General features: G+C 49.5%; 1 protein-coding gene across 4 annotated transcripts in view; it reads left to right on the top strand.

The window, feature by feature from the left end:
* LOC119181346 (nuclear pore membrane glycoprotein 210) overlaps positions 1–15,549 on the top strand; it is a 322,530-nt gene that overhangs the window by 167,674 nt on the left and 139,307 nt on the right. For all 4 annotated transcript variants that reach the window (XM_075874836.1, XM_075874835.1, XM_037432564.2 and 1 more), the window contains 2 exons: positions 12,906–13,012; positions 13,071–13,211. In XM_075874836.1, coding sequence (XP_075730951.1) covers positions 12,906–13,012; positions 13,071–13,211 — 248 coding nt within the window. The remainder of the gene's footprint in view (positions 1–12,905; positions 13,013–13,070; positions 13,212–15,549) is intronic.

Here is a 15,549-nt window from a genome sequence, read left to right as displayed (position 1 = left end):
CAGTCATTCTTGAACTTTTTTGCTGCGCAGCTCTAGCAGTGAGTGTCTAAATTCTATGACATGTGCTTCTGTTGTTTATTTCAATCACTGTAACCATTCTCCACTTGTGATCATCTTTAATGTAGCACTCATTTCTCTATATGTTCTTATGCCGGTTTATTACAAACCATTTTTCGTTCTGAAAGTGTGTAAATGCCTTACCTGTTTTATATTTATTTGTTTGCCAATTTGTAAATTTATCAAATGTATATCCACCCTGCTAAAACCCTATGTTAGGGCTGCAGTATTCATAAATAAAATAAATGAATCTCCATCAAGTTGTACGTGCACCTACCCGTGGTGGCAATATTCTCGATTTGTTATTTGTTAGTGACGTTTTCAGCGAAGGAGTTGGTGAGATTGAGAATGGCATTACTGATCATCAGTTGATTTCCTTCACGGTTTCAATGAGTGTGAGTAATGTGCGGTTACCCTGTGAAAAAACGGAAGTTAGAGATTATCATAAAATGTATTGCCACGTTCCATTTCCCAAGTTTTGGTTATCATCCCAAAACACCACACGATTCTCAGCGCAAACCGCGCCTGCAGTTTTCTAGAAGGTTCCGGACTGTAGTAGATAATTTCGATAAGATCACGCCCACTGTGCGAACGGTACAGATTGTTCTGGAACTTACGCCACCGCCAGCGATAACGCTAGAACATTCGGCGGCAAGAGTATAAATGCCGACGCGCTTCGCCGCCTGTCAGTTGTTGATCGAAGGCCGACGCTCCGTTCGCCGCTATCAGTCCGAGACTGCTATCTGTGCGAGACTGCTGCTGTAATTGGACTTTCCTTTTACCGGGCACAGGTTCGCCCAAATAAACAGTTAAATCCCAACACGAAGTCTCCTGTCTTCGGCCACGTCACGACCCCGTGACATCTGGTGGAGGTGCTGCTTCGTTCATGTACCGGACGCCCCCGTCAAGCCGTGAACCCAGCCCACGTCGCGGAGAAGACACCGACGCCAACCAGGAGCAGCGAACAAGCTGCCGACAGCAAGGGCTACCACCGGAGTACGGGATTCTAGAAGACAAGGCGCGGAAGACCAAGGCCATGACCGCGACTGCAGCGACAATGACAACCGCCGCATCCCAGCCCACGATGGTCATGCATCAACCCAGGGAACCACCAATTTTCCATGGGTCATCGTTCGAAGACCCGGAGTCCTGGCTAGAAACATACGACCGTGTGGCCGCCCTCAACCACTGGGACAACGAAGAAAAGCTCCGTCGTGTGTACTTCTACCTGGAAGACACCGCAAGGACCTGGCTAGAGAATCGTGAGTCCACGCTCCGAACGTGGGATGTCTTCTGCGGCGCATTTCTGCAAACGTTCGCAAGCGTCGCTCGCAAAGAAAGGGCCGCTGCTCAACTAGAGACCCGGTTTCAGCTACCAAGTGAGAAGGTTGGAATTTTCACAGAGGAGATGACCCGCCTATTTCGTCACGCTGACCCAGACATGCCTGAGAAGAAGAAAGTTCGTTTCCTCATGCGAGGGGTCAAACAGGAGCTCTTTGCGGGACTAATGAGGAATCCACAGAACACCGTCCAAGAATTTGTATCCGAGGCGACCACCATCGAAAAAACCCTTGACATGCGCACCAGACAGTATAATCGTCGCCTGACTCCAGATTGCGCTGTTGCTCAAACCAGTGACTCCGAAAACCTGCGTGAAACGATCCGAGCGATCGTGCGGGAAGAGCTGCGCAAACTGTTGCCTTCGGCGCAGCCTCAAGTAGATTCGATTGCCGACATTGTGCGAGAAGAAGTCCGGCAATCGCTTCGAATTCCCCAAACACCGCTGCCCGAGCCAGAAACTATGAGCTACGCCGCTGCAGTGCGCCACAACGCTCCTCCGCGTCCACGCCAAAACGCCGCCCCGTCGCACTTCCGTCGCCAGACGCCACCGCCGCCACCACCCCCACCGACGTCCTACCGTTCCCCAGCGGCCCAGTGCAGGGTGCCGAGGAAGACTGACGTCTGGCGCACCCCTGACCACCGCCCGCTCTGCTACCACTGCGGCGATGCCGGGCACACATACCGCCCTTGTCAGTACCGACAGATGGGACTGCGTGGCTTCGCCGTTAATGCACCGCGTCCACAGCCAGGAGAACGACCACGTGACATCGACGACTACCTGACAGGAACTCGGTGGACACCACGAAGCCCTTCGCGTTCGCCGTCGCCCAGCCGCCGCACGTCATCGCACCACCGGCAGTACTCTGGCCCAACGCGGGGCCGGTCTCTTAGCCCGTATCCGGGAAACTAAGGGCAGCAACCGGTGGAGGTACGGTTGCTGTGCGACGAACTACCGAAGATCCTCCGACGACGACGCCGCCGCGACGGAGCTTTCCGAACACAACGTCAAACAGGCAAAGCCCTGACGGCGAAAGCTCACTTACCGAAGGTGGCCTGACGACGCAACATGGAAGCAGCGGGACAAGCCGACGCAGCCGTGACCCGACGCCACGCCCTAACTGTAATGTGAGACGGCGAACTAGTGACCTCGACGTTCTTATCGACGGCCACAGTGTGACCGCTCTCGTCGATACTGGAGCCGACTATTCTGTCATCAGTGGGTCGTTCGCCGTGAAGTTAAAGAAAGTTAGGACAGCTTCGAAAGGCCCTGAAATCCGCACAGCTGGAGGTCATCTCGTAACGCCTGCAGGAATCTGCACAGCGAGAGTCACCATTAACGGCCGTATTTATCCTACATACTTCGTAGTCCTACAGCGTTGCTCGAGAGATGTCATCCTTGGCATGGACTTCTTATGCCTCCATGGTGCTGTCATCAACCTAAAAACAAAGTCGATAACGTTATCCACAGAAGAAGCACTACCGCCGCGCATGTCGTCAGGACACCATGCCTTGAATGTGCTGGAAGAACAAGTCACCATTCCGCCTCGCTCAAGCGTCATTATTTCAGTCAGCACTCCTAAATCACCTGACTTGGAAGGCGTCATTGAAGGCAGTCAGCATCTGTTGGTCACCCGAAATATTTGCGTCGCAAGAGGAATTGCAGAGCTGCGGGGAGGCAAAGCAATGGTTATGCTCACAAATTTCAGCAATGAGTACAAACATGTGAACAAAGGAACAACGGTCGCATACATCGAAGAAACTGTCGAAGCCACCAGTGCTTTCGCCCTCGCCGATTCTGCGGAACCTGCTCAGAGGAACCAAGCCCCTCCCATAGCTTTCGACGTGAATCCCAGACTTCCGAACGATAAGCAAGAACAGCTCAAGGCCCTGCTCCTGCAATACGAAGATTGCTTTTCGTCGTCATCGAAAATTCGGCAGACCCCAATCACGAAACATCGTATCATAACCGAAGAAAATGCCAGACCACTCCGTCAGAGTCCGTACAGGGTTTCGACGCGAGAACGTGAGGCCATGAAGAGAAAAGTTGACGAAATGCTGCGGGATGACATTATCCAGCCGTCCAAGAGTCCATGGGCATCCCCCGTAGTGTTAGTGAAGAAAAAGGATGGGACCCTACGTTTCTGCGTCGATTATCGCCGCCTAAACAAAATCACAAGAAAGGACGTGTATCCTCTCCCACGAATAGACGACGCACTTGATCGGTTTCATAACGCCAAGTACTTTTCGTCAATGGACCTCAAGACTGGCTATTGGCAAATCGAAGTCGACGAAAGAGACCGAGAGAAGACAGCGTTTATAACACCGGACGGCCTCTTCGAGTTTAAGGTGATGCCCTTCGGCCTTTGCTCAGCGCCTGCAACTTTTCAACGCGTTATGGATACAGTACTGGCAGGATTGAAGTGGTAGACTTGCCTTGTTTACTTGGACGACGTCGTCGTGTTTTCCTCGAGTTTCGACGAGCATCTTCGGCGCCTTGAAGCTGTACTTCAAGCCATCAAGACTTCGGGACTCACACTCAAGCCAGAAAAGTGCAGATTTGCGTATGAGGAGCTCTTGTTTCTGGGGCACGTTATCAGCAAGTCTGGAGTTCGTCCCGATCCACGGAAAACAGCCGCCATCGCCGACTTCCCACCACCCACTGACAAGAAAGCTGTGCGCCGATCTCTGGGCCTGCGTGCCTATTATAGGCGGTTCGTGAAAAACTTCGTCCGCATCGCCGATCCTCTCACTAACCTTACCAAGGCCGACGTGGAGTTTAAGTGGGAAACGCCGCAGGAACACGCTTTCCAGGAGCTTAAACATCGCCTCCAGACGCCTCCGTTACTTGCCCATTTCGACGAATTCGCCGAGACAGAAATACATACTGACGCAAGCAGCGTAGGTCTTGGCGCCGTTCTTGTGCATAGGGCTAACGGACTTGAAAGGGTTATTAGTTACGCCAGCCGATCGCTATCCAAAGCAGAAGCAAATTATTCCACAACAGAAAAGAAGTGCCTCGCCATCATCTGGGCTACGTCGAAATTTCGCCCCTACCTCTACGGCAGACCCTTCAATGTTGTGAGCGACCACCACGCATTGTGTTGGCTAGCCACTTTGAAGGACCCTTCAGGTCGCCTCGCACGATGGAGCCTGAGACTTCAAGAATATGACATTACTGTCATTTACAAGTCCGGCAAAAAACACTCCGACGCCGACTGTCTCTCTCGTGCGCCTGTCGACCAACCGCTACCCGACGAACCGGATGACGACTACTTCTTAGGAACGATAACTACCGACGACTTCGCTGAACGACAGAGGGCCGACCCGGAACTTAAGACCCTAATAGAATACCTCGAAGGCAGGACCGCCGAAGTCCCGAAGGTATTCAAGCGCGCACTTGCGTCGTTCTTTCTACGAAACGGTCTTCTACAAAAGAAAAACTTTTCACCGCTTCGAGCTAAGTACCTCCTTGTGGTGCCTTCAGCTCTGCGACCAGAACTCCTGCAGGCCCTGCACGACGATCCGACGGCAGGGCACCTCGGTGTTTCTCGCACGCTCGCGAGGATACAAGAAAGGTACTACTGGCCACGTCTTACCACTGACGTCACTCGTTATGTGAGAACATGCCGGGAGTGTCAGCGACGCAAGACACCGCCGACAAGGCCAGCGGGACTTCTGCAGCCAATTGATCCACCTTGCCGACCTTTCCAGCAGATTGGTATGGACCTACTGGGGCCGTTCCCGACGTCGGTTTTCGGAAACAAGTGGATCGTGGTAGCTACCGACTACCTCACCCGCTACGCCGAGACAAAAGCCTTGCCAAAAGGCAGTGCATCCGAGGTAGCTAAGTTCTTCGTCGAAAATATCGTCCTATGTCACGGCGCCCCGGAGGTCCTTATCACCGACAGAGGAACGGCATTCACTGCCGACTTAACTCAAGCGATCTTGGCATACAGCCAAACAAACCACCGCCGGACGACAGCGTACCACCCACAGACCAACGGCCTCACCGAGCGGCTTAACAAGACGATCGCCGACATGCTGTCAATGTACGTCGATGTCGAAAACAAGACGTGGGACGCCATTCTTCCGTATGTGACCTTCGCATACAACACGGCGGTGCAGGAGACGACGCAGATATCTCCATACAAACTGGTCTACGGAAGGAGCCCGGCAACGACGCTCGATGCCATGTTACCCAACGTCACCGACGAAGAAAACCTCGATGTGAGCGAGTACTTTCAACGCGCCGAAGAAGCCCGACAACTTGCGCGTCTCCGTATCAAGAATCAACAGACGACCGACAGCCACCGTTACAACCTTCGACGACGCTTCGTGGAATACCAGCCCGGTGAACGTGTTTGGGTGTGGACGCCGATACGCCGACGTGGACTAAGTGAAAAGCTTCTGCGACGGTACTTCGGCCACGTTCCATTCCATTTCCACGTTCCACGTTCCATTTCCCAAGTTTTTGTTATCATCCCAAAACATCACACGATTCTCAGCGCAAACCGCGCCTGCAGTTTTCTAGAAGGTTCCGGACTGTAGTAGATCATTTCGATAAGATCACGCCCACTGTGCGAACGGTACAGATTGTTCTGGAACTTACGCCACCGCCAGCGATAACGCTAGAACATTCGGCGGCAAGAGTATAAATGCCGACGCGCTTCGCCGCCTGTCAGTTGTTGATCGAAGGCCGACGCTCCGTTCGCCGCTATCAGAGACTGCTATTTGTGCGAGACTGCTGCTGTAATTGGACTTTCCTTTTACCGGGCACAGGTTCGCCCAAATAAACAGTTAAATCCCAACACGAAGTCTCTTGTCTTCGGCCACGTCACGACCCCGTGACAGTATGATGAATCTATTATTGATTATTTAGGCTTGCACCTAAATATTGTTGACAGCGATGTAAAGCTTTCTTGGCAAGTGTTTACGGGCACCATTACTTATTGTAATGGAGATATAAGGAGCTTCGCCTCTAAAATACAGCCGCTTGACCAAGGCGTGATTATGTCGCTGAAGGCAGGTTACCGCAAGTGCGTGATTGACAGGCTTCCTCAACATGAGGTTGAAGCGGGACACCGATTTTGACTTGTGAAATGCTTCGAGCGGCGTGGATTAGTGATTCGATTCTTACGTAACATATTTGGTGGAGTTGGAATGTTCCCCGTTCTCACCACGAAGCTTCGGTGTGGCCGCACCATCCAGCCTCTGGCCATAGCTTCCAATGATAACAACCTGTCACCGCCTTCAGCTGGAGCGCCAGCTACTACGTACCTTGCAATGTCCCACCCCCGTGATCCTGGTACGTTCGCCGCCCAGCCTAGCCTTGACGTCGACTACTGGCTCCGCATGTACGAGCGCGTTAGCCTGTCTCACCGATGGGGCCTTACCATGATGCTCGCCAACGTAATCTTTCGCAACTCCCAAACACGGCTGGCACATCAACCTGTACCGATCTCGGTGCCACACCACCCTTGCATGAGAATGTTACGCGCATTGTTCGGCGCGAGCTTGAGGCGGCCCGTCCAACGCCCTTTCATCCACTTCCACTCGACCAGGGCACCGTGCAAACACCTCTGGCGGTGTCAGTTATTCAGGCAGTCGTGCGGCAAGAAATTGCTAACCTTGGTTTTTCTGTCGCCTGCTCCGTCTCCGGACCAGACTACAGACCGATGCCAATGAGTGCCAACCTGCCATGACCCATACCTTCTGCCCAGATCCCGCAATCCGGCAGAATGGAGAACAGCGGAGGACAAACCAATCTGCTTCGGATGTTACCGAGTTGGCCATGTCTCCCGCTACTGCCGCAGCACTTGGACGCCCCCCCGTTGAAGCCAATTTTCTTCTTCTTGGCCATATGCGGATCCCTGTCGGTATTCGCCCAGCCATGAGTATCCTGCTTCGGATGCACCTCAGAGCCCCTCTACCGTTTGTTAGCCGTTACCGCAACGCTGTCGTTCTTCGTCGTTCCAACCACGCTTCTATTCATTGCCGACTAACTATGGATCTTCCCGGACGGAAAACTAGGTTACGCAGCTCCTGGAGGTAGTGCTGCATCAAGTGTGATTGATGCAAATCCTCCGTTGACGCTCCCTACTAATAAGAACTTGCTGGAAGTGCATGTGAACGGTATTTCTTTCACGGCTTTAGTTGACATTGGAGCTCAGGTGTCTATAATGAGTGCTCGTCTCTGTCGCCGCCTCAAAAAAGTACTCACGCCTGCCGCAACACAAGCCGTCCCTATCACTGATGGTGGAACTGTGGCCGTCATTAATATGTGTACCGTTTGTATTAGCCTTGCCGGCCGCCATGTTCCTGTTCTATTTACCGTGCTCGACAATTGCCCTCATGACCTCATCTTCGGGATGGACTTCTTATCGACTCATTCTGCCCTGATTGACGGTTCCGCCGGCACTCTCTGTTTAGAACTTGCTCTTCTTTTAGAGTCTCGCCCCTAGCTGCCGAAAAGCCTCTGTATCGCAGACATGAGTCCGATACCGCCAAAAGTCCTCAAATTCATTGAATTGGCAACAAGTTCACCCGTTGTTGACGGTGATTATGTCATCACGCCTATTCCTAATGTTCTCCTGGCGCGCGACATCACTGTGCCACACTCCGTCATAACCATGGCCTCTAGCCGAACATGTCTGCCCATTATCAATTTTGGTTTCACGCTGCAAGTACTACCGCACGGGATTTAAGTCGCCACGCTTTGACCCTTAATAGACGGCCATGTCACCGCTTTTGCGGCAGATGCATGCTCCGATCTTCCATTTCGCCCGCAGGATGCCACATTCCTCGATGCGGCCTTGCGCCCTATGATCGACCCAAAACTCGAACCTGAGCAATCCGACGCTCTTTTCCGCCTTCTGGCTTCCAACCACGACATACTTGACATCGACAGCAGTCCACTCGGTCAGACTTCCCTCATGAAGCAACGCATTAATACTGGTGATTCTCCTACCATTCGCTGCCGACCATACCGGGTGTCTGCCACAGAGCGTAAGGTAATTCAAGAAGTCAACAAGATGCTAGCCAAAGGAATTATTGAACCCTCCTTGAGTCCTTGGGCATCTCCTGTAGGGCTCGTTAAAAAGAAAGATGACACGTGGTGCTTCTGCGTTGATTACCGCCATCTTAATCAAATCACAAAAAAGGACGTTTATCCTTTGCCCCGAATTGATGACGTCCTCGATTGTCTTCACGGCGCGCGATACTTTTTTTCAATTGACCTACATAAGAAAAAACGTTTAAAAAGTTTTTTCTTTTTGGATTACTGAAAATTTTTGGTACTTTTGCATTTATAACTTCTCGGCATATGCAGTTACTTCTGGTACACTGAGTAAAAAAATGCGATTACATTGAGGGAGCCGTAGCCGACAGTGTGAATTACCATCTCATACTTTTTTTTATAGTTGCAATTGGGTTTAGCATATATTAGCTGTAGATTGCAGTGACAAAACAATAGCTAAAAAGTAGCCAAGTAGCTAATGTCATTTTTTTTGGTCGCCGTGTCCTTTTAAAAGTAGCCAATCTGGCGTAAATTAGGCAAATCTGGCAACTCTAGATGTAGTTATTACTCCTTTCTCTGCAGGTATGGTAAATACGATGCTTATAGTTATACTTACAATACTGTCAGTGCTTACAAATATTTAGGTGTTCACATTGATAACAGTTTACATGGAATGACCATATCAATTATGTGATTAACAATGCAAACTCCACTTTTGGCTCCTTTCCTCATAACTTTTCATTAGTGCCTGTTTCATTAAAACTACTTCTTTATAAAACACCATTCAGATCTAAGCTCGAGTATGCCTCATAAATCTGGGATCCTCATTCTTGTACACTTAACGCAATAGAAGCCATTCAGAATTGCTCAGCTCATTTGATTGTTGCTAATTACTCTCACACAGCTAGTATCTATTCAATAAGAAATTCTCTTGGCCTCCCTGCCCTGTCTAACATAAGAAAGCACGTCCGCCTATGACTCTTCCACAAAGCATTTTTTATAAATACTGAAATAATACATATATTGTTCTTCCCACCTTTTTACTCCCATCTTGCATGGAACTCAACTTCAAAGTTCATGTGCCATTCTGCCATACCAACATGTACTTCCACTCCTATCTGCCCAAGACTTCATCTGAATGGAACCACCTTCCTGCCTCCGTCACCAGCGACCCTGATCATGCATCATTCAAAACTGCCTTGTAATACCACTCCTTTGTAACGTCGCAAATGGCATATAATGTATTCAAATAAATTAATCAAAATAATGTGTCAATTAGGATGGTTTATGGGTGCAGTACCTAAGTGTGGGCTACTGGGCAAGGGTCTTAGTCATAGTTTGCTGGCATTCCTTGATGGAAACTAAGATAGCACAGATTCTTCCATTATTACATAGCTATTATTGATGCAACTTCTCTTAAAGGGCCACTCACCAGGTTGGACAATTTTCAGCTGACAAGCGCAATGCCTACATGGGGCATTCACGATCACGCCTGCCAAACGTTGCAATGCTACATGTGGTGGAAATGGGCCAAATTTCAAGATGAACGCTACTCTCCCTTTCTTTCGTGGGTGCGCGCCTAGGGAATGAGGGCATGACATACTCATAGTATTTGCCCTACGTACAAAGAAGTGCTGTGACGTTGGTCCTCTATGTAGACGACTGTGCTCTGACGTTGCCAACAGTAGCACTTGATATGGCGAAAATTATTTAGCACGACATGTGTAGTGTATGTAAGTTGTTGCTTGAATAGATTAATAAAACTACAGATAAATAATGAGGTGCAATAAGGGAATGTGCGTGTTTTTTCCATTTCCCCCCCATGAATTGCAATGAGATGCGGGGCTAGTGTGTCTGCGTTTAGCATGCGGTCGTGTCCTCGCGTTTAGCGCATCAAGCAGACGCCTGTCCTGGAATATAAATTAATGGTCCTGCTTGTTCGAGCACTCATTATGCTTATCTATTCTATCACGTCTAAGTCGACATTTTCAAACCATCCCACAAAAACGGGCAGTAAATCACAAAACAATGCTGGTAAAAAAAAACAAAAAAACAAGGCCGCTTGCTTGCTTGAAGGTTAGGCTTGTTCGGGCACGTCATACGCACCCGACCTCTTGGTTGGATGCTGGAGAGGGTAGAGAAGAGATTTGGCTTGCAAAGGCTACGCGGGGTAAGCGGCAAGGGTTTCAAGCTGGCCTCCTCGCATCTTTCTTACGAGCCACATTAAAAAAACTGTTTTCTCAGCTTGTAATGAAAAAATATTTGTGGCATAATGCTGTTGATTGGACTCACAACTTCCACGGTCTTACTAAAATTTGTAATGGGGCCTAGTGAGTGGCCATTTAAGGGTGTACTAACAGAATTTTAAAGGTGGGGAACTTGTGGGGCAGATTTGCATGAATACACACGCATCATCTATTTCACATATCTATACAATCGAGCCTACATATAACCGCCCCACTTAAAACGAACTTTCGCTTAAAACCAACAATACAAGTGATGTGAAAATATACATTGGTTCAATGGCACAAAATCGCACTTACAACGAACGTCTCCGAGCGCCGCTGATCGGTTACAGTGAACGTAGTCAGCGGTCTGCCTACTTCCCGGGAAACCACTTTCGAGCACCGATCAGGCATCGGCAAGGTGCCCATACATTCTTATTGTTAAACGCTGACCCTGCCTTCACGACCCTCTAGTTGCCGCTCTCCCCGACCCATGAAGGAAGGAAAGCTGTTTCCTTCCGCTGTGCCCCGACTGCTTTTTGTTGCGCACCCCTCCGTCCTTTGTCCCCCCCGCTACTCTGAGCACCCTGCATCGCCAGACGAGGCCAGTGTTTTCACACTGCCTTTGATCTTTGGAAGACCGGTCGACCGTCTACCTTGTTTTTGATCGCTGGTACTGTCGTTGGCGTCGCCGGCCTGAAGTGACCAGACCGTTTGCCAACATCGTCGGCCATCGACTGTATCAGATAGTCAGTGTCTAGTGCTACCCCACCGACTCTGATAACTTGCGATTTGTTTCGTGTTTAGGACTCGTTCTCGCTCACTTCGTACTCGGCTCAGTATGCCTTCGGCGTGTGTGCGGAAGCGCAAAAATTTACACGGAACAAGTCGCGAAATATCGAAGTTCTTGAGGCCGCACAAACCCGCCGGCGCAACAAAACAATTTTTTTGACCACGGCCGCCGATTCTTTCAACACCGCCGCGCGCACCGATCCAGGCAGCCGTGCTTTGACTTCAGCGCGCGCAGGCACTCTCAAGTTCTTCTACGTGCAAAGTTCCCGGACCTTTCAAGCAAGCTGCCCAACCTGCCTCCTTACCGTGTGTTTTGGTTTTCAAAGGTCGCCCTCTCGCCGCATCCTCCCCTCTCTTTATCGCAACTTCTTCCTTTTTCTCGCAAATCTGCTCTCCTCTCTTGATCACAACCCCTTCGCCCGTCTCCACCGCTCGGCGACGCCAGTCACGAATTAGTTTCATTTTCTGACTGTAAACTGGCCTAGAGCTGTTCCAAGCGTTCTGGCATGTGTGTTGCATGTACTTCATCGACGTCGAACAGGACCACTGCGGCGGGGATTCGTGGCAGCGAGTCGTCGACTCTGACATGGGAGAGCGGGTAATATATCCGTTGCGATGGTTTAATTACAGTGTTCTAGAACACTGTAGGTTTAATTACGGCCGATGATGATGCCGACACTGCGGAACCATGCACAGATAGGGGCAATGTGAATTAAATACGCGGTGAAAGCGATTTGGAGGAATCTGATTGCGAGAAAGACGAAACTTTGGAACCAGTGCCTCATGCAGCTTATGCCACGGGTCTCAGCGAACGAGCACCCAGCCGTTTTAAATGAACTCGAGACCGCCCTTATCGCTTCTGCTCTTCGAAACACGTGCATCACGGACTATTTGGGGCAAAAAAAAGTTTGTGTTTTCACTCGCAACTTCTTTTAAAAGCTGTGTTTCATTTACTACGAACTTCGGGATACAGCGAACGGATGCTGCGTCACCCTCGGGTTCGTTATAAGCAATCATCGTGAACGCTCTCTCCTAGCAGACCTTTTTGGTTGAAAGCAGGGGCAGGCCTGTGTGGAAGTGCAAAGGCACAGCAGCATATTTTTGGGGTGTCGCGCATATTTGTGACATCTCGGAGGGAGCCTTCATTGAAAAGAGGTGTCAACTTGGTAGCAACACACAGGCAGTTTCTTGTGCTCACATGGTCAGCTATGTTTACATGAAAACCACTGTGGGTGCCATCTCACTTGGCACTCTTATGGATCTGAAACTGTGACCAGGCAGTATAAAACTATTTCGAAATAATTAACTGTCGCATGCTTGGCCAAACGACCTTTCCAGCCATGATGAGTGGGCCATTAGTTACTTATTGCAATAGACAAAACAACATGCAAAATGTTTGTGTTGGTGCTCTGTTAATTGTGAGATGAAATTCTTTCAGTGAGCCTTTTCATCATTATTGGCATCTTTTGTGGCAGGCTTGTCCGTGACCCCGGGGGAGTCCTGGGTGCTTGAGCGCCACGCAACGTTCCAGGTTCTGGTTCAGATATTTGATGAGCACCATCACCAGGTTCACGCAGGCAAGGTGGGTGATTGGTTGATCAGGTGCCCAGGTCAGTTTGTCACGGTGTTCTGTGCTGCAGGACGTGCGCCTGCATGTCCACTTTCCGACTGAATACTTCAATGTGCTCAGCTCCACAGAGAATGGCACCATCCACCACGTGCGGCCAGTACAGACAGGGAAGACTGTCATCAGGGCCAGGCTTCAAGGCTGTCGGCGACCTGTGAGTAGAGCTGTTGATGGCTTTTGTGGCAGGGAGAATTTGTCGGGACCCGGAGCCATCCAAGGATCAGGGGGAAGACGAACGAAGGAGCCAGAGCTGAAAACTGGAACATTTATTTACCGATATTTACGTTAATCGGATAGCGTGATACTACATGAAAAAAAAAAGGAAGCTCCCTGGAGCGCCTTGCGCTCGTGTTTTTATCTCCTGGTCTTCCCAAGATTTCATGCAGGGAAAACAATTGAGGCCAGGATAGTCCAATGAAATCGTTTTAATTTTCACCCCCCCCCGCAAATGGAAAGTCAAACACCGCCTTCCTCCCAATCCAGGAAAGAGGGAAAAAGGCTTATTAAGTCGCATGGCGAGGAAAAAACACACAATACACTACACAACTAATACAGTGCATTGACGGGCACTCTCACGCACAGAGATCGCTCATTGAGGTGGCTTCGCTGCGGGGCTGGCCGCGGTGCGCATGAAATGAGGACTGGAAAGGCACCTTGGAAGGTGAAAAACGTCCCTGAAGATGGTTCTTTCGCGCTCGGCTCATTGTCAGGTGCATTTTGACGACCCAAGCAATGCAGAGGTGTCAACTTTTTCTAGGCAGCCCCGACAGCAAACAGCTTTTTCTAGGTAACCCAACTGTCGTGCGAGTCTAAAGGGCTTTTGGGGAGGCAAGCCAACGGCCTTAAAGATTTCGCAGTATGCTACTGCCGTATTGTTGCTGATTCCGGACACCTCAAAAAGCGCTGCAAGGCCGGAACCCATCCACGTATCCAAGCGGCGCCAATACATGGGGGCCGATCACAACATAGCACAATTAAAGATTTCTCTTTTAGGCCAGGAGTTGTCTATAACTAGAGTAACTAGAATTATAGGGGTGGGTTTGATCACAATCACAAGCATTCTCAAATCATGAGTGGTAGTTTACCACTATCCCTGAAGAAGAACGTACACAACAGCTGCATCTTACCCGTGCTTACCTATAGAGCAGAAACCTTGAGGCTTACAAAGAGGCTTAACTCTTTCGTTATCGCGCTTATTCAAATTGATCATCGCCGATTGATGTTTTTTTTGTTATCGATTTTGGCATGTTAAATTTATTTCTCGTGCACCCAGCACTTTCTAGTAGTTAGTTCAGCCACTCAACTTTCAGAACGTTGTCGAATTTGCCAACTTGGGCAACATAGCGAATTTTTTACAGACTTTTGCGCTAACCAATGGGTGTCTGTAGTTGAAAAAATGCACTAGGTTGGAGAACTTCACACAAGTGCGTGCCCCTCAGGATCATGCTGCCGTAACATCGAAGCTCTGCAACGAAAAGAAACTCTGCAAGCCAAATATCGAATTGATGTGTTAGCTTCGCAATTTGACTGAGTTGAGCAGTAATAACTGTCGGAAATTTATGCCAGCTAATCAATAAAGAGCTGTTGCTAGAAGTCAGGGAAAATTAGTTCTACAAAAAAGTATTTCCCAAGGTCCACCGCATGTATAAAGTGTGCAGGTGGCTCTCACAGCCAGTTTCCAGCCGTTTTGGTTTTGCTTGTATCTTCATATCGGACACAGGGTCACATTTAGTGTCACTAGTCGCTCCTATTACGCGGTCATCACTCACGCATGGGTGCGTATCAGCGCTGCAGAACACATGAGCTGCTTGAAACTGTCTTGCGACCCCACCCTAATTGAGTGAGAACGAGCTGAAATTTCGTGGATGACAGCACCTCAGCTTCAAGTTTTATAGGGACGATGTTTTGCATCAGCCCGAGACATTCGTAGCTGTTCGTGGGTTTGTTTTGTTTACATCCTCAAGTTTTCTCCTCCTACGCAAGTGCATATAGCTTCTGACCTTTGTGCATAATCTTATAGTTACTCAGGTAACTTTGCTAGGACGCGGTGTGGTGGCACTGGCTTGCAGAGCTTCTCTTAACGGCAAGAAGGCCCCCAGAGCACATCTTGGCCCTGACTACAAAGCAGTGCGAAACATTTTAGAACTGCGCATGATATTGTCCTTTTTCTATTGCAATATGCGCAAAGATGCAAAGGAATATGTTTAGATGCATATATTGGAGCACCAACCTATGTGGAGTGAGGCGGCTCATGTAAAGAGGTGATGCTAGATGTAATAGCGAAGTTCATTGTACATCTCATTTACAGAGGGATTATTCACATCGCAGGTTTTCATCTATATTGGGATACCTAGAGACTCTTATCGCAAGGCAATGAGAATTTACTGAGAAGAGAGTACGAGTACACTTGTGTCTCACGAAAAACCATGCAATGCTTCACGGCATGGCATGAGCAAAGAAGAATCACCTCGGTTCTGATTTTCTTTCTCTAC

The sequence above is a fragment of the Rhipicephalus microplus genome, chromosome 10 (genome assembly GCF_043290135.1).
Source record: "Rhipicephalus microplus isolate Deutch F79 chromosome 10, USDA_Rmic, whole genome shotgun sequence".
Classification (NCBI taxonomy): domain Eukaryota; kingdom Metazoa; phylum Arthropoda; class Arachnida; order Ixodida; family Ixodidae; genus Rhipicephalus; species Rhipicephalus microplus.
The sequence above is the reverse complement of the archived record's forward strand: the minus strand, read 5'-3'. Positions and strand labels throughout refer to the sequence as shown.